This window comes from Stomoxys calcitrans, chromosome 5 (assembly GCF_963082655.1).
Source record: "Stomoxys calcitrans chromosome 5, idStoCalc2.1, whole genome shotgun sequence".
NCBI lineage: Eukaryota > Metazoa > Arthropoda > Insecta > Diptera > Muscidae > Stomoxys > Stomoxys calcitrans.
Genome location: NC_081556.1, coordinates 161,392,653 through 161,411,134, shown reverse-complemented (window position 1 = coordinate 161,411,134; position 18,482 = coordinate 161,392,653). Strand labels below are relative to the sequence as shown.

The following is an 18,482-nucleotide window of genomic DNA, read 5'->3' as shown; positions in this document are numbered from 1 at the left end:
TGGGGGGGGGGGGTATACTAATCTAGTCATCTAGTTTATAATACCTCGTAATATTGATCTGCGACGCTATAAAGTATGAATATATTCTTGATCGTCTGGACATTTTGAGTCGATCTAGCCATGTCCGTCCGCCTGTCGAAATCACGATAGCGGTCCAACGCATAAAGCTGGCCGCTTGAAATTTGGCACAAGTGCATCTTATTGAACGTCTAATGAGTCTGGTGGCAGACTGCCAGTTAAACCTAACCTAAATTATATCCAAACTCGAACCGAACAGACAGACAGACTCTGTTTCTTCTGGCTGTTTCAAAAACTGCACAAGGTTATAGGACCCCGTACAACCGTTGTTGTTGTTGTTGTAGCAGTTTATTGTGTTCTATCTTTCGTCTGCTTGATTCTGTTGAGTATCAAGACTCAGGAACTCTGCGACTAAGATGGGGTGCATCCACAGGGATCTGGGTCTGAGTTCAGTGGGTCTGGCCGGGCAGTTAAACAGGTGACGTGTAGCGTGCGCCCCCTGGTTACAATCGGGACATACATCTTGCACGTCGGCATCAATCCTTTCTCTGTAGGAGTTGAGGCGGCAGCATCTGCCGGAACGTAGTCGAGCCAGAACTACTCTGGTTTGCCGGAGGAGGTCAATTTCTTCAGGTGCAATGGCGGTCGTTCACCCGTTAGCCATTTACCGCATCTGCTACCGTGTCTGCATGGATGTTGTCTAGACCTGCTTGATATGCCGCTTGATCTAGAGGTTCTCTCTTGTAGCGCTGAACCTTACGCTCTAGATCATGTAGATCTACCTTCTGGGCTTTTGGGCGATGGATATCTATCAACAAAATGATGATTTGGATGGTCTCTGCGATAACAGCCCAAAAGGTATTGCTTAGACAGCATGTAGTTGTCTTCGCACTGGTACAACCGTAGTGTGATCAGGCGTTGTAATAAGAAACAAATGGAAAAGTTGCTTGAATTATCAATGTGAATCAATTTTTATTGGTTTCCATACTTGGGCGGTGATAATCATTTGGGTTTTTACTTAATTACAATTCCAACACATATTTGTTACATTTATAAAGTATTTTTCTTAGTTTTTTCTCTGTTTCAAATTATGCTCGAATCCATTTTAAATGGACACAACACTTTGCGTCTATGCTTTATACAAAACTTTTCAGTGTAGGTGAGTGATTTGATTTTGTATTCCTCTCTGGTCAAACATTCCAATGAAGAGCATTGAACTTTTCCAAGTGCGGTAACATAAGTCAAAAGAGAATGACGGTCTAATTAATTGATTTGGATAAACCAAAAAAAAAAATATAAGGGGTTATGTGGTACTGCATAGTTTTTTGTCTTGCACGGGGCATCGCAATAGCAAATTTTGTTTCTCTACCCTCAGGCATTGCAAAGGGGGTACAAAAATGGAGTTGCCAAAATCTTATGGCAAGTCATTTGTTTACCCACCGCTTTGTAATGATTGCGATATGCAAACAAACATCGCATTGGAATGGCCTCAATGGCCACAGTTAGTCGCTGTGTTGTGTGATGATTTCTCCCAAAAATAAGACAAAAAATAAGACAGAAACATTTGGTCAAAATTCTAAAGAGACTTATGTACATACTTTATTGTAATGCTGTTTGTGTCAAATGATGTTGTAATGGTTGAGGGTTGGTGTTTCTGGATTCGTTGTTTTTTTTTTTTCTTTTTCTTATGGCCTTACTTACGAATGAGAAAAGCCTTAAATCTATGGTGAATATAAAAAAGAAAGAACAAACAGTTTGTCTATGCTAAAAGATAAACTAAATGGGGAACAGAGGAGCCCATGGTGACATGAAGTATGCACATGTGGCGGTATAAGGAGTAGTACTTAGGCTAAACGTAGTAGGTAATGATAATAATTATAATGTACACAACTTAGTCTAAAACAATGGTCTTAACAAAAACTAAGCTGAAGTTTGAAAATGCCCCCCCTCGGGGACAGATTGGGTTAGTAACGGGTAATACTTTTGATGTCCTATCGCGTTTTCCGTGCACATTCCTATTCAATCGAAATCGAAATGGCAAAGGAATTCCGCCAATAGTTGTCTTACTTTTGAGCGAGGACATTATACAGGTTATGGTTATTTTATTAATTGTTGTAGCTGTTGTTGTTTGTTTTGTTGGATTTTTATTTCTATTTGTTTCTTTTTTTTTGCTGTAAATGATCTTTTGCGAATTCATCAGTCTTTGTGGTATATTTTTTTTCTTTTGTTTTTTTTTATAACATTTGCTATTTAAACAAATTTCCTGTTTGTGGGTGTGTGTACGTGTGTCTTGTCTATTGGAGTGGTTTGGTGTGGAGTGCGCAGATTTGGAAGAAGCACCAGCTCTAAAACACGGCACAAACTTAAGTTGTAGTCAGGATAAAACAAAAAACAAAAAGCGATGACACAAATCATTGCGGTTAATGTTTGACACTCTGGGTTTGTTTGTCAGCTTGCTTGGGTTTTCCTTTCTCTTCGTTCCTTTCTAATTCGATTAAATAAATTATTCGTAAATTTTACACTAAATTTATGGTTATTTACAACAATTTAAAAGAAATTTACATGATATTTGTTGTTTTAGAAATAACAAAAATGTCTAGGGTTTTTACTTTTTAGTTTTATTTAACACAACTCAAAAGTGAACTTGGCTTCATAGCCCTCCTCCCTACATACGTACATGCCATACTGTTGGAAGAGCTTAGAAGGAGACACTCTCCGCTCCACAATGTGGCAAGATCGGTTATAGTAAAAAAACAAAAATACAAGAAAACTCGACAGAAAAAAAACACTCCTTAAAAATCATTTTTTTTTTTGCAGCTCTTCCACAGTAAAATCCCCATTCTCTATACAATGTACTCTCTGGTACTTACAACCGGCTGCCATTAGAGTACCTAGTCCTAGGCTTTCGACAATTTTTAAATAATTACAAGATTTGTGTACATTTTTTGAAGGAATGCCAAGCCCAGGTCACACGGAAACGATCAATCAACCTCTGACTGTTGGTATTTCAACGGGTCTTCTGATGTATGCATGTAGGTGGCGGCCAACGGTTGTTCTAAGTAGGCAGTTATCGTATATTAGTTGCTTAGACCTTTAAGATTACAATAAAACTTTTCTAAAGAAGACGATTTAAAACGAACTAAAACTATTGACATACGCTCAGTGCCCGCTTGAGTACCTTACCTTCGGCCTTCGGTAGTTGATGATGCAGGTAAATGTGGCTGTGTGTGTGTGTGTGTGGGAGTGTGGAGACTGGGAGTGTGAGTGTGCAACTTGCCGTAACCTTAGTGGGGAGTGTGGGAGTGTTTTTGCAAGGGAGTACATAGTCCAGGAGCTGCTGTTGGCTTAACTTCTTGAATCGTTGCTTTCGCTGAAACTTTGTTCGCTGGACTCCCGTCTGCTGCCCATGGGTTTCGGTTTGTACTCGGTGATGAAGACGGTGACCGAATTGACTGTGACCTCTCTCGTTTGGGCCGTAGAGCGATCGACGTTTTTTAATCGGGCTGGATACTTTTTATGTTTGTGTTTGTCGTGGCCGGAGCTACTGTGACGGGATCCCGAGGCGGACTTGTTGCCGTTGGGCATGGTTCCAGATGCACCGGGTAAAGTGGCAGCTTGTTGGGCAACGAGTGCAGAATTAAGGCGAGGTTTGCGTGTCGAGGTACCTGGAAAACGGTCCAATGCCACTATTTTTAGCATTATTTATTCGATGGTTAATCAACCAAAAATTAAAACATAAAATCAAAAAAACAAAAAACAATGCATTAGTGTCTTGTGAAATTTGACTTAACACCGGCCGTTGGTCCAAAGGCAAGACATCCTCACGAAAAAAAGTTTCTTTCGAACGAAAGGGAATGGAAATGCCATTATGATGAAATATGTACCATCTACATATGGAGATAACATTGTAATTAAGTTTATATGGGCCATCTGATGGCTTGAAATTACATTGAATCAGTCAAATCCTATCAAATATGGCGGCATATCTGACCGTGACATCTCTTACTAACACCAAAAGTGGAAGATCTTCTGGCACTCTTGGAAAGAGTGTTGTACATTTGCTTTAAGGAATATTAGCATGTATGTGCCTAGCAAGGGAACAAATCTTTTTAATCTTGCACATAGGCAATGGCGTATTCACTTTGTTAAAGTAGTGACTGCATAATTTTTTGCCATTTCACAAAAATTTCGTAACTAATATTTTGTAAGCTTAGAATTAAGAGGACTGTTCCGGTTTTACGGAATTCGCAAAACGTAAAAATGTCTTCTTCTTCCATGTTGTTTTTGTAGCAGTGTGTTGTACACTTAATCGGCAGCGTTTGCTGATGAAGGGGTCGACCCGGTACGTGCAACCGGCTGCCATGGGATTGTTCTTTTTATGGTTTGATGTCGCCCACTCGCTTGAGATAAATAGAATTTTATCAACATTGGCATGCCAAGTTTTGCAAGATATACAGGTAAGAAAATCTTTCGCTTTGTGTTTTTGAAAAACCGGAACAGCCTGGAATATCTTTTTCAGGAAAACAAAAAAATCGTTTTTTTTTTTGCAATTTTGTGCTGTATAAAACAAACAAAGATATCTTCAAGGGCATCACTTGATAACATTAGGTATTGAAGCATGTCGACGACAATCTGGAGGATATATCTTTTGCCATTTATTGTATGGCTGCAAATCCGTTTTGCCCCAGGGTTCTACAAATAGCACCCTAGTCTCATAGAGAAAACAATCGTTTGTTTATGTATATAATACACACACACACACATGCATTCATATTCGCACATACACATGCTTAGAAATGGCATTGTTGGGCATGCAAATGCAAAGTGCATTTATATGTACGAATTATGGATTTTTTGCGTGAGAACATCTAGCATCATGGATGTGGGCCGATGTTTGTTGGTTAATTTAGCAGATTTCGCAAAACACAAAGACATTATTGAATATGGAGGGTCACTAACCTTTGCGTACGTCACACATACGACATTTAAATGCCTCGGCCGAGTTCCTGTACGTGCATACAGAACAGTCCCAGAAATTTTCTTCAATGGCTTTTGATTGTCGCTTTCTTCTCACCGGCGACTTCTTGTGATCCATAATAGAAGGATGTCTTCCTAATTGCCACTGTTGGATTTGCGGTAATCCGTTGAAACTACCCAATTCTGCTTCTTCTGCAAACAGGCGTCGTCTTCTGTTCCAGCAACTCTACGACTCCAAGTCGTAGAGTGATATATTTAGTGGAATGCAACAATTTTCTTTAATTTTCAATTTCTATGCATTGGCAAAGATGCATTGACTTTCGTTCTGGTTCCAAATAAGCGTTACCACGCCGGGGCTTTCCAAAAACTTTGCAAAAATATACGAAAATTTTCACTGTTTTTTCTCTAACTTTCATTCACTCTGGATTAGTTCTGACAATAGCGCCGATAAGTCTTCCCGATAACAATCCAAATCCAAACTGTCAGCGATAATAATAGATATATGGTAATCGAATGCCAAGAGCAACCATTTGAAAAAGCGTGTGATATGGCAAAAACTCCCAAGTATCAAGGTTATTGGAAAATTGAACGATTTTCACGACGACAAACCATAATCTGAAAACAATGGGGCACTAACAACTTTTGGTAGTTTTGTAGACTTTTTTCAGCAGCTCTGTCGAAAAATCAATGAAATCAAATTTACAGCAAAAAAACAAGAAATAATAGAAAAAAGATAGACACATTGGAAGCCACAACTACCGAAACGCTATATACGTGCACAACGCCATAGTTTCCTTCACGGGAAAGAAAATAATGAATACTTAGAAAATGCAAACGACGCAAATCCCCTATAAAGCCGATTCCATGGCTGATTAATCGATAAAAGTACCAAAATATCGAACTAATTTCATGAATTGTCTAAAAATAAATCCGATTTTTGCTGTATTTATATTTAAATCCCATAATAAGCCGACTTCATGGCAGAATAATCGATAAAAGTACCAAAATATGCAACTATTTTCAAGAATTGTGTATGGATGTGTGTGATATGCACATTCATATATACGCATGTGTATGTGATTTAAACTACCATAAATGCAGTGTAAGCAGACTGGATTTTTTGGATTATATTAAATTCAGATCGTAAAAATTTCAATGTTAACCAATTTGTTGTGTGACCAATTTGTAGTGCAAAAACCAAAGACGGTTCAATAAAAAAAATTATTGATTTAATTAAATTTTTAATTAAAAATAAAAAAAAAATCAATCAGGATTGTGATTGAAAATTTTTTCAGATTCAATTAAAAAATTAATTGTATCAAATTATTTTTAATGGAAAATTTCACAAATTTCAATTACGCAAAAATTTCAATGTTAACCAATTTGTTGTGTGACTAATTTGTAGTGCAAAACCCAAAGACGGTTCAATAACAAAAAAAAAAATTATTGTTTCAATTAATTTTTCATTAAAAATAAAAAAAAATCAATCAGGATGGTGATTGAAAATTTTTTTCAGATTCAATTAAAAAATTAATTGTATCAAATAATTTTTAATGGAAAATTTCACAAATTTCAATTACGCATGTAATTGTATTCTTTTCAATTACACTGTTTGAACGAATAATTTTTTAATTGGAAACAAATTTATTTTCAACTAAAGTTTTAATTGAAAATATTTTGCGGTTTGTTTTTTCTGGTTAACGTATTTGTTTTATTGCATTATAAATATGCATGTGTGTTTGTTGAAGAACAAGATGTGTACAATATAATGTAAGGCCAAGGAAGAAATTATCCACATTAGAAAATAGTAGAATCGGTGCATGAAAGAACATAGAATATTCTTCTTTGGCGATTACTTTTTTGAAACATTACGAAAATAACAATAAAATAACAGTTTTATTAAATTAAACCAATACATTCGGTCAGGACATATGGAGGGAATGTCCTACTAAATGAAATCAGCATGTTCTTTTGTTTGCTTTAAAATCTATTATCATCAAAAGTAGTCGGCGAAAAATATTGCGAAAAGCGAATATAGTACCAGCCTTAAGAGTCTAATCCCAAATAAAGCATGGATCATTGCGAAACAATTAAAGGTGGTCTCATCAAGCTGACCGACATTGTGCCAACACACACAAAGATGTTTGAGTGCGCCCTTGTATACGTGTGCGTACAGGGGCAGAGAATATGCGAAAAGAAGACAACAACAGAGAGAATCCAAACAAAAATCGGACATCTTAATACCGTCAAATCTGCCTGGCTGTTAGCAGTTGTTCGCGTGAGACCATCATTTTAAATCCGCCTTGATTTGGCCCAGAACTTAGCACGCTTTAACTAGTTTTTCTCTTGAATTGACTCCAGGATTCTCTAATAGAAGTTAGGTCACTTGCGAAAATATAAAGTGGATAGGTCCCATTAACATCATTAAAGAAGTCAAATCTGCCGATAGAAAATGTCATCAAATACATGGCGAAACAATTAAAGGTGGTCTCATTTGTACAACAACCACAAATCATATGGTGCAATCCGCCATGTTATCATCAAGCTGATCGACGTTTTGCCGAAGCACTCAAAGGAATTTGTGTGCGTATGTGTATATTTGTAAGTACATGAGCAAAAAATATGCTAGAAAGGAGGTAGGAACAAAGAGAATGCAAACAAAAATCTGTCATCTTAATACCGTCAAACCCGGCAGGTTGTTAACTGCTGTTCGTGTGAGAACACCTTTTTAAATCCGCCATGCATCAAATAGAAGAAATCGTAAACAAATGGCAAGTACTGCATTGTATACTGTATAGGTGAGCGTACATGAGCAGAGAATATGCGACAAAGAAAAGAATGCAAACAAAAATCTGACATCTTAATACCGTCAAACCTGACCGGCTGTCAACAGCTGTTAACGTGAGACCACCTTTTTAAATCCGCCTTGACATCATGCCAGCAATAGTTTCAATGCGATATTAAAAAGGTGGTCTCACGCTTAAATAAACGCATTAAATAAAGTTATTTGCCAATAAAAACGATTAATTACAGCACATATGTACTTTATTAGCAAAAATGATTAAAATTCGGCCAAAATTATAAATCGGTATTTGTCGCCATCTTGTATGATACACAACTTTTTTCAGTGGCGACATAAATGTCTTGGCTGCAACCAAAAATTTCGCAAGATGTGCATATCCAGCTTTAGACATATTTGACTGCATTCAGCTGAACAGAATACCCTGCTTAAATTCCGCAATTAATGGCTAGTACAATGTTCGTTTTTCGCGACATTTTTTTGTAATTACTTTTAATTACTTTCTGATTTCAATCAATAGGACTTTCGCTCATTACTTATTATGAAATCTTTATAAAAGTAGTTTGTAGTGTTTCAAAAAAGTAGCCGTGAAAAAATTGTGGGTTTAACTGTGAAAAACGATCATAGTACCGGCCTTAACGAGTTTAATTTTCCGTTATGTTTAACAGCTGATTTCGCGGCAGAAAAAAGTTTGCTTGCTACCGGTGTCAGTAAGTGGCAACAAATAATTTGTGATAGACTTCTGTTGGAAAAAAGAACAAATAAATTGTTGACTTGTAAATTTATCGAAAACCTGCCATCCCGAAACTGGGGAAGTGACAAGATAATGAACACGAAAATTGTTGAAGAGAAACTACCCTGGAAAACGAAGCGTAGAACTTGTAAAAGTTGTCATAAACATTGGCTTATCCCAAAGGAACAGATGAAAGAATTTTAAGTTAAGTATGTTAAATATCAGTTTAGCTGCCGAGCCAATACTACATTCAGATCTCTCTGAAGGCACCCCAACTTAGTAGCAGCAGACGAAAGGATGAATCACAGCACAATGCAACAACTATGAGCACCACCCAGGCTGGAACTTTGAGCTCCAATCTGTGTGGTGTTGTTCGTTATCGCGAGGAGCTTAGCCGAGAGTTACTGGGCGCGTCCACACGTTGCTGATAGTGTAATGCCCGTAACTACAGTTGCGGACAATCAGCGGTATCGGTACCGGTTGGCACCGGCACTTGCTTAACTACTGAGTGCCAATGATAATCATGTTCATATGGACAGGAACTAATTGATAAGGATTGCCACCACCAAATGCAAATGTGGCTACAACAACAACGCCTTTTTGTTTCAAATGACTTGGACAACCACGTATCTTTTGCTGAAAAAAAAGCCAAACACTTTCATCGATTCGGCCGTCACTTGCGTTTTGCTTTGAATGTTTTTGCCCATCGAGACCTTTACTTTACAATCAAACACATGCAGGTAATTATTGTTTCTTTCTTTATTACCATAACTATTATGAATTTTACGCATCTACATTTGTTTTTATTGAAATATATTAACTTTAGTTTCTTATGAACACAGGAGTATAAATTGTAAGCGATAATAAAAAAATATATTACATTTGCTATCCGGAATCCGGCGATAGTAAATTTGATTTATTGATTGTAGGAGCATTATTTTGGTCATCCATACTCTGGAGATTGTGTGCGGAGTTTACCTGAAATATAAGAAAACGAGACAATGTGCTAGGGGCTTGGGGGCCATTGAGAAATGAGAGCCGGTCTTACGGGACTAATAGGTGTGATAACAATAGCAGTACGTGTTGGTCGGTGCAATAAGGCCGTGTCTTCTGTTGTTTCATCTGCATCAGCATCAGCATCGACAATGGCATCACTGTCGATTTCCCATGACGGGTGATATTGGTCGAATTCCTCTTCGCAATTGAGATCCTCTTCTTCTGCGTCCTCAAATTCGTCAATTAGTATAACTGGAAAGAAATTTAGTGTTAGTGTTTCACCACTTTTACTTCTAACATTGCACTTTGGAGTCTTACTTGAACTCTCCGGCCTTGGTTGACTTGGACTGGAACCAAGTGATTGCGATTCCGTGGTTGGTATTGATATCGATACTTCGTCCACTTGGCAGACTTGCTCATATGGTTGTGATATTGATCTGTGTAAAGGAAATCATGTAATAGTTATTGTCTGCATGCATACTAGACGGTATCCACAGAGCTATTATGAGGGATAGTGAATGAGGCACAATATACACAACATAGATGGGGACAATCAGATGATAGGTACTTCATTCATTGACAAGAGCAATTGTCAGCGAGATTGTTTGAAAGGTTTATAAGGGGATTTAATATAAATCTTCTGCCAAAGAATAAAGCAGATATTAGGTGAGATGAACATACACGAATACATATTAAAAAATTCTGCCCAAGACCAAACCGTGCTTTGGGTCAACGCCAGTATGGTAATAATATGGAACCAATCAACACAGACGCCAAAACGATGCCCGGTTGCGTTTTTTTTCACCGATTATGCCGGATGCTCTAGAAGAAGTAGGATCTGTAGTATTTGAATGAAGATTACGAATGTGTTAAAGAAATTTTACAAGCTTGGGCCCAAAAAGTCCTACAATATCTTTAAAAATATAAACTCAATTATTTAAAATATTCAATAAGTGCGACACTTGTTTCGCATGATATTAACAAGTTGTCTCAACAAATCTAATTCTTGATCTCCATGATCTTTTGGGATGATTTGTCTCCAGGAAGCATTCGAACTTTTGGAACAAATACATTTTGTTTGGCACAAATACATCTTGGTATTGTAGGTCGGTAGGGATCAACTCGGCGTTTAGATATATTGGGTTGCCCAAAAAGTAATTGCTGAGCCAAAAATTAGCTTCGTCACACAATAGAAGAAGCGTCATAACAAAACACCTCATGCAATGTTTCCGCCAAATCGGATAAGAATTTCTCCCTGTAGAGGCTCAAGAAATCAAGACCCCAGATCGGTTTATATGGCAGATATATCAGATTATGGACCGATTTGAACTATTCTTAGCACAGTTGTTGAAAGTTATAACAAGACACCTCATGCAAAATTTCAGTTAAATCGGATTATAATTGCGCCCTCTAGTGGCTCAAGAAGTCAAGACTTCAGATCGGTTTATATGGCAGCTATATCAAAACGTGGACCGATATAGCCCATTTACAATCGCAACCGACTTACACCAATAAGAAGTATTTGTGCAATATTTACTCCTTCGGAAGTTAGCGTGCTTTCGACAGACAGACGGACGGACGGACAGACGGACGGGCATGGCTAGTTCGACGTAAAATGCCATGACGATCAAGAATATATATACTTCATGGGGTCTTAGACGAATATTTCGAGGAGTTACAAACAGAATGACGAAATTAGTACACCCCCATCCTATGATGGAGGGTATAAAAAAATTACCCTTTACTATTTCATACATGTTTCAGGGTGCATATATTGTGCTGTCTATATTGACGATAGCTAATGCGTTTGGTATAAGCCCCAGAACACTGGACTAATACTGTTTTTGTTCTGTTCTGTTCTTTTCTTTAGAAAAAGGTTTAAAGAAATCGTATAAAACAATAAAATTTTGAAAAACAATACATTTCATAGAAACAAAAATAATGTGGAAAACGAATTTTCAATTTTATTTTTCCAATTTCTTATAATTTGACAATAAACAGATCAAATTTTCAAAATGGGTTAAAATAGGGAATTGTTTAAAAGGGGCCAAAAAAGAGGCAAGCCTCCGGAGGGCGCAATATTAATGCGAAGTAAAGTTCAAATCTTCAAACAGTCTGATAAGGCTCCCAAATAAACCGATCTATCGAATTTACTTCTCGAGCGCCTAGAGTGGTGTTTGAGAACCTGCGGCTCAATTCGCTTTCTATGAGAACACGAAATGAAAACAAAAAAACATTTTAATTTTCGTTTTCATATGAAAACATGCGGACAAAATGTCTTTTTGTTTTTGTGGTAACTTTTCATTTTGTGTTTTCATAGAAAGAGAATTGAGCCCCTGAAGTGTGCAATTCATATTCCATATCGCCAATATTGAGCATGAAGAGTTCTGCCATGAGATTAAACTTCTACCTAGAGCATAATCCACATCGGTCTTTACAGGCATAAAGCTGCCATATAAACTAATTTTCCGATTTCAAATCTTTCGCAGCTGAAGTTTTTTAATTTCTGCATATACGAAAATGTATGTCGTCCAAAAAATTTGACAAATATGTTCGGTATCCGACGATCCCATCTCATCTTTATGGCAAGTTTGATTTTATAGAAAGAAGAACATTAAACAATGTCAGACTATCAGAAAAAAAAAATCGACGCCCCTTATGCAGATAATCAACGATTTTTCAAACCAACTTGGGTGGTCAACTTTAAGCACATGTTAGAAGAAATAAAGCAAGCGGGGGGGGGCGGGCTAAATTTTTCAATCGAAATGAAGTGGATTTTGCTAGTGCTTGTGGCCAGAGTGTTTTCTTTTCTTACCTTAGTGTTACTCTCTTCTTTGCTCTATTTTCTATTTCGGCTATAAAACCATCACTGCCACGTTGTTTATAAACACAAGTCGGCCTAATATCGGTCGACAGAGGATATGAACTGGTTTGGGAAGACTAGTTTGGGGGGATAAAAGGAATCACAACAATTATCGGTCTATGTACACCGGCCCTGATTGCCGTTGACTCAGCAATTGGTTCCGCCAGGCCAAACACCTACCTTTGTGTATTCAGATTCTGTGGTCCCCTGTTGTGCTGCCTGTGACGACGTCGATGAGGATGGTTGGTCCAACACAGCCATTGCCGCAATTGCCGCTGTTGATGTTGTGGCGTCGGTCATTTTCGCTGAGCGATTAAGCCACTCATTGCTTCTTCGGTTAGTATTTACAATACTCGATTGACTGTTTTCGATGATGTTAGGGAGGTGATTGTTGATGTTGGAATGTTTTGAGACCTGAGGAGTTAGGGGGGGAAGATTTTGAAACCGTTGACGGTCCTCCATGTAGGCTTTAATTAAAATATCTAATTTTTCTTCTATATCGGCCACCTAGTGAAGAGAAGTGAAGATAATCTGGTTGGCTCACCATTTTTTCACGTTAGAGCGGCTGCCAGGGACTTACCTGTCTTTCGACTTTGACCACTCTTGAAGCTAAGCTTATTTTCGAAGCATAAGCGTCTTTTGATTTGGAACCCTGCTTTCCCAATATTTGATCCAGCCTGCATACATGAAAAGTTCAGAAATGTTAAGAGCCCTGCTTTGGACATAGAGCAAACACCGTAAGTACCTGGCATGCACATTTTTAACTCGCCCCAACAGGTCAACATGTCCCGCGGCATACTGTTCCATTACATCTTTAACGTCGTATGGCTTTAGGGCTTCTTTGAATTTACGACGGGCCACAAAATATTTAAGCTGGAAAGAAATTTTCGATCAAACAGCTACTGGGTTGATTAGTCTTCGCCAAATGTGGCGGTCCCCTTGCCGCTTACCTTTCTAATAAAACGTATGGCAGTCTTATGCTGATTTGTCAGTTGAGTGCAGCGTGGCTCATCATCCTCGTCTGTGTCGAATGGGTAAAAAACAAAAACAAACACAGAAAAAAAATTATTAGCTTGGGTCGTAATGGCTAAGTGTTGGAGTTAATCAGACTACGGGAGCATTTCAAAAACACAAAAGCTACTCTAATTACAGCAATTCTACCATGATGACATGTGGAGAGTTAAAAAAAATTGCCACAAAATCGTTTAGCATATTAACGTCATCATCATCTTTGCTTGGACTAAATTCTCACAAACAAATCTCTAAGAGATCTACGGCAGTAAAACGGGCGTGCTATTAGGTGCTACTAAGGAAATAGTTATCATCGGATACTCTTCTGCTACATACGAACAATGTAAGGTGCATGCGATAGAGAGAATGTGTGCTGTGTGTGTGTTTATTTGCCTTCGTTGCTTTTACAAGGTGTGGGAGGGAGAGTGAAAGAGAAGCACGCACTTCCAACATTTCAAGGAAAACGCATGTGTGTGAGTGTGTGTGAGCCGTGGAGAGAGAATACATTGTATATATCTATAAAGAGCCGGTGGTTGAAAGATATAGGGCGAGCGAGTGAGAGAGAGAGAGAGAGAGGGGGCGGTGGGAGGTGATCTGAAGTGTCTGTTAGTGAGAGAGAAGGTGTGTGTTTTTCCCAGGTCAGATTTGAGCTTTCCAGACAATACTAGTTGATCGGCTGATGAATGTTGAATCGTACAAGCGAACACATCTTGGTCAAATAGGTGTAACAACATATCATATGGGACGAAAAGGACTGGACATCGAGGACTGGGATATACTGGTTCAGGAAACACACATTAAAAGTTTACCAAAAAAAAAAAAACCAAAATAACAACGACACTGAAATAGAGAGACGAGAGCTTTATTAAACATGGTTACATTACTACATTTTTACACGGAAATTGAGACAACGATCCAACCCTTCGAGCCATGACCTTAAATCAAGACCAGAAAAATCATTGGCTATATTATGGCGAAGCTTTAGGGTGAAAATGCCCCCGACGATTGACTGTGCATGCATATCCGAAAGTAGGTCTCGACTCGTTAATTGTTGTTTCATTCAAAGTTTTCCATTACTCTTTAAGTTTTGTTTTTAATAACAGAACGCCCTTGGCGTTGTAGTTCTATTGCTGTTGTTGTATTAGCCACATTTGTATGTGGAGTTAGCGATACTCGCCAAACTTCTTTAGTTGAGCAAGCTCAAAGTTCCAGCCTGTGTGTGGCTCATAGTTATCCCGTACCGGAGTAAACTTGAGTGCTGTCCAATTCAAGTTTAAGCTCAATGATAAGGGGCCTCCTTTTTATAGTCGAATCCGAATGACGTGCCGCAGTGCGACACCGCTTTGGGAGGTTTTTTACATGACTAACATATCAAATGGCACAGTACCTAACAAATGAAGCCAGCATTAGGAGGGTATAACCACCGCTGAATTTTTTGCTGATGTTCTCGCCAGGATTGGAACCCAGGCTTTAAGCGTCGTTGGCCGACATGCTATCCTCTGCACTATGGTGGATACCAATGGGTTGTTAATCCGAGAACCGATGGATTAAAAATTCGTTAATTATTAGGATTTTCAAAAAGCGATCTCCGGCTGGTTTAATATAAAGAACGTGAAGACAAGTATCCACATATTCTGGTGGCCGTTAATATCCTCTCTTATAGACAAACTGCCTTCAAATCCCTGGAGAATTTTGTTACGAATTCTGAAGAAACTTCCCCGACTTGTAGATAAGACTATCTCGATTTCCTTTTTTTTATCTTGTCTGCCTTAAGACATCCCGAGAAATGGGAGCAGCATGTAACGTTTCCATGTAGAGCTAGTCTGTGGGCTGGTTGTATGCACTTGCAACCAGATAGTGTTCCACTCCATTTTCACATTTCTGCGGGCGACTGTGTGAATAGATAAAAGCATTCGCAAACTTTGAGGCTTTTTTTTGGATGAAATGAGATTTTAGAAATTGTAAATAAATTAGCATGTCCGCAACCCGGCGAAAACTTCAGTACACAATTTTACTAATGCTGGCGACATTTGGGAGGCACACAACCATGTTAACTTCTATACAAAGTGGAGTCACAATGCGGCACTCCGTACGGACTCGGCATATGTAATAAAGTCCTTATCAGAACTGAGCTAGAACTTTTATTCGACTTCATGGGAAGTTTGTTTTATATTTGTATTTTTATACCCATCACCGTAGGAGGGGGAAACTAGTCTAGTCATTCCGTTTGTAACACCTCGAAAGATTGATCTTCGATCTCATAGAATACAAACATTTTCTATCTTGTTGACATTCTTAGTCGATCTAGCCATGTTTGTCCGTCCGTCTGTGGAAATCGGTCTGTCACTTCTTCTTCATGTAGGTCGTTGGGGATTGAATGGAATGGGCCATATCAGTTCAGATTTACATAAAGCTCCCATAGAAACCGATCTTCGGGTTTAACTTCTTAAGGCCCTGGATGCTGCAATTGTTATCGGATTTGGTTTAAGTTTTGTATCGGATGGTTTGTTCTGACTTCAAACAACTGGGCTCAGTACCGTGCAATTGGTCAATAACTTTGCATGAAGCGTTTCGTTACGAGTTTCAACATTCGTTATAAATCGGTTTATAATTTAATTTTTTGCCTAATTTGGTATAAATTTAGTATGTAGAAATTTTTGGTGGTGGGCTTGCCTTTTCCGGCCAGGGCACGTTTCTAGAAACGTCAACGCTTGCCACAGTACAACGATTTTTCATTCAGGTCTTGATCTTGGGAAACAACGAGAACTCTGTTTCTTTCTCATCATCGCTCAAGGGGTCCTCTCGATGTGAAGGAAGGTGATAGTGGTTGTTTTTTTAGCGGTTGCACTTGATTTGGTCTTTCACAAGGTGTTCTACACGTAAGCACTAGACGGTATTGTACGCACTTCCTTCACACGTGAATCGCGTCGTCGTGTGATTTTGACCGCTTTCGTCCGCCATCATCTGCGATTGGATGTAGGCTTTGTGTTCTTCGTATAGCATGCGTTCGGTCTGCTCCCTGCTTGCGGTGCCTCCGGGGCTTTGGCGACCCAAGGAGAAATTCGAACCGAACAGTTCATCTTGCAGGATGCCGCAGAGTACAATGGGTATGGAAGTGACATTGCTGAGCATTATTTTGTTTTTGGTGGTTGTATCGATCGGATGGTCCGGTTCCCCCCTATCACAGTTGTTGGTGGCCGCTGCAGCACCCTCGGCTTCGTGGCCCGATCCGTTGAACTGTCTCAGCTGAATGCTTTCGTTGGGACTTTTGCTAGATATGTTACTCAATGAGCCCCAACTATGTCTTCTTGCATGTTGTCCCAAATATCGAGGGCTCAACCCTAGTAATAGACATAGAATGCAATTGAATCGAGTTTAGTACCATCTGTGGAAGAGTGATCAATTTATCAAAAATTATTTGGTTTTTTTTTCTGTTGCTTTGGAATGCCAATTGAAGCGCCCTATCCCTACACCGAAAAACACTTTGCAGAGGAACCATCTCTCCGCCGGTAGCGAAACAAGGGCCCAACCGGAAACCATATACCTGTGTGCATCGCACACACACCCTGCACACTCACATCGGATGCGAATGGAGTTGAGTTACGTATGTTGTGGTTGATTGATTGGTGGTGTCTTATAGGGATGGTAGAATCGATCGCGGCGCACCATATCGAACAACGATGGATACGATGGCGACGATGTCCACGCACGACGTAGTAGTAGTACGTAACACATTCTCGGAATACAACACTTACATATATAACAACATCCAATGACAAACATCGGTTCAAAAGAGACGTGCATAACTTACCATCGGAATTCTTTTTCAAAAATGTGGTATCAGCGACTGAGTCTTCGCTAAAACTCGCATTTAACGATCGTCCATTTTGTACCACTTCTAAAAGTGCAACAACACATTTGTTCGTTTTTTTTTTTCATTTCGTTTGGTTTGTTTGTTTGTTTTGTCGTGGTGAGAAGAGAACCAAAGGAAAACTTATCGTTTAACAAAAACTGTATTCATTCTTTGGTTAATTGGGTTATTTGTTTTTTATTTTTGTTTTTGTTTTTTTTTTTTTAATTCTATTTTAAGGAAAATAATTTGGTGGTAATGGGTAATGGGAAGAGTACAGTGGCGGTAGTAGTTGTCCCAGTTGGGATTTTCTGGTGTAGAATTCCAACTTGCCCCCCTCCCAGTGTCCGTCCATGTGTTGAGTTATGTTCTAAATATCAAATGGATTCATTTTTTTTTATTTGAAAGGGAACAGCCACTAGACTAGGGAAACAAACGAAAGCTGACCGAATTTCAAAATGGTAAATAAAATTATTTGCAAATCAAAAAATTTCATAGATCCCTAGAGTCTACGACATGACAAAAGATACTAGAGACGACGTAGTAGTTGCGTAACTTTGCATCATAATCCTATCAAAGTTGGTGGCTTTTATCTCCTCCTAGAAGGTGAAGTGCTCGGCACATTTCCATCTTTTACGGCCATTGTGTATCGCATGACTTATACAGTTATGGGAAGAAATAACGCTCCGCAAAAGATCAGACAAAGCAAAACATCACTTATCAACTGTGATGGCTTGTTACGACTTTTATCGAGACATGTCTAGCCCAAAGAATTTGTGGATGTAATAAAAAGACACATAGCATTTGGTTTGTTCCATATGAATTCCTCCAGATCCACGAAAACTACTTAAGGAGGAGGCATTTGATATAGTCGCTGACATGTATAGACTTTAACTCTAATTCTAACTAATCTCGTCGTCACCCCGTGTCAATGAAAGACTTCATCGGATCCATTCGGTACGTACAACCCGCTGCCATGGGATTGCAATAAATGTCGCGTTTCACTTCAGTTTAATTCAGTGCTAGTCAAATGTACTGGATAGAATTTCAGTACAAAGTTGTACTGGATAGTCATCGATATCATGCAATAACAGATAAAAACCGATTAGTTCTGATTGGCACTGTATAGTGCTAAAGTAGAACAGAAATAGTAAGTAATGTCTTAGCGTTGAGTTTGCCTATGTCATTTGCGTACACTCAGAAAAATGAGTCTGCTGATATCAGCAAGCACTGT

At 38.7% G+C, this 18,482-nt stretch overlaps 2 protein-coding genes across 16 annotated transcripts in view; both read right to left on the bottom strand.

The window, feature by feature from the left end:
• Window positions 1-2,175: 2,175 nt before the first annotated feature.
• LOC106084594 (YY1-associated factor 2) lies at window positions 2,176-5,432 on the bottom strand. 5 transcript variants are annotated; one of them, XR_001220834.2, is made up of 3 exons: window positions 4,978-5,432; window positions 3,176-3,704; window positions 2,176-3,109 (listed from the first exon to the last, which is right to left on the bottom strand). XR_001220834.2 is itself a non-coding variant. In XM_013248408.2 (2 exons), exons 1-2 carry the CDS (start codon window positions 5,111-5,113, stop codon window positions 3,364-3,366), a joined length of 477 nt encoding a protein of 158 aa, XP_013103862.1. In that variant the 5' UTR covers window positions 5,114-5,432; the 3' UTR covers window positions 2,176-3,363. The 5 variants fall into 5 exon arrangements, 2 of the variants coding, with proteins under 2 accessions (XP_013103862.1, XP_013103863.1); XR_001220835.2 differs by having other exon boundaries at window positions 2,176-3,133; window positions 3,202-3,704; XR_001220836.2 differs by having other exon boundaries at window positions 3,202-3,704.
• A 3,837-nt stretch (window positions 5,433-9,269) lies between these two features.
• LOC106084573 (potassium voltage-gated channel subfamily KQT member 1) overlaps window positions 9,270-18,482 on the bottom strand; it is a 117,996-nt gene continuing 108,783 nt past the window's right edge. For 6 of the 11 annotated variants that reach the window (XM_059370030.1, XM_059370033.1, XM_059370032.1 and 3 more), the window contains 10 exons: window positions 17,210-17,296; window positions 16,305-16,739; window positions 13,338-13,408; window positions 13,133-13,260; window positions 12,968-13,064; window positions 12,568-12,894; window positions 12,340-12,464; window positions 9,843-9,961; window positions 9,577-9,776; window positions 9,270-9,506 (listed from right to left, as the gene is read on the bottom strand). In XM_059370030.1, coding sequence (XP_059226013.1) covers window positions 9,414-9,506; window positions 9,577-9,776; window positions 9,843-9,961; window positions 12,340-12,464; window positions 12,568-12,894; window positions 12,968-13,064; window positions 13,133-13,260; window positions 13,338-13,408; window positions 16,305-16,739; window positions 17,210-17,296 — 1,682 coding nt within the window. In that variant the 3' untranslated portion in view covers window positions 9,270-9,413. The remainder of the gene's footprint in view (window positions 9,507-9,576; window positions 9,777-9,842; window positions 9,962-12,339; window positions 12,465-12,567; window positions 12,895-12,967; window positions 13,065-13,132; window positions 13,261-13,337; window positions 13,409-16,304; window positions 16,740-17,209; window positions 17,297-18,482) is intronic. The other 5 variants (XM_059370034.1, XM_059370035.1, XM_059370036.1 and 2 more) reach the window with 3 other exon arrangements.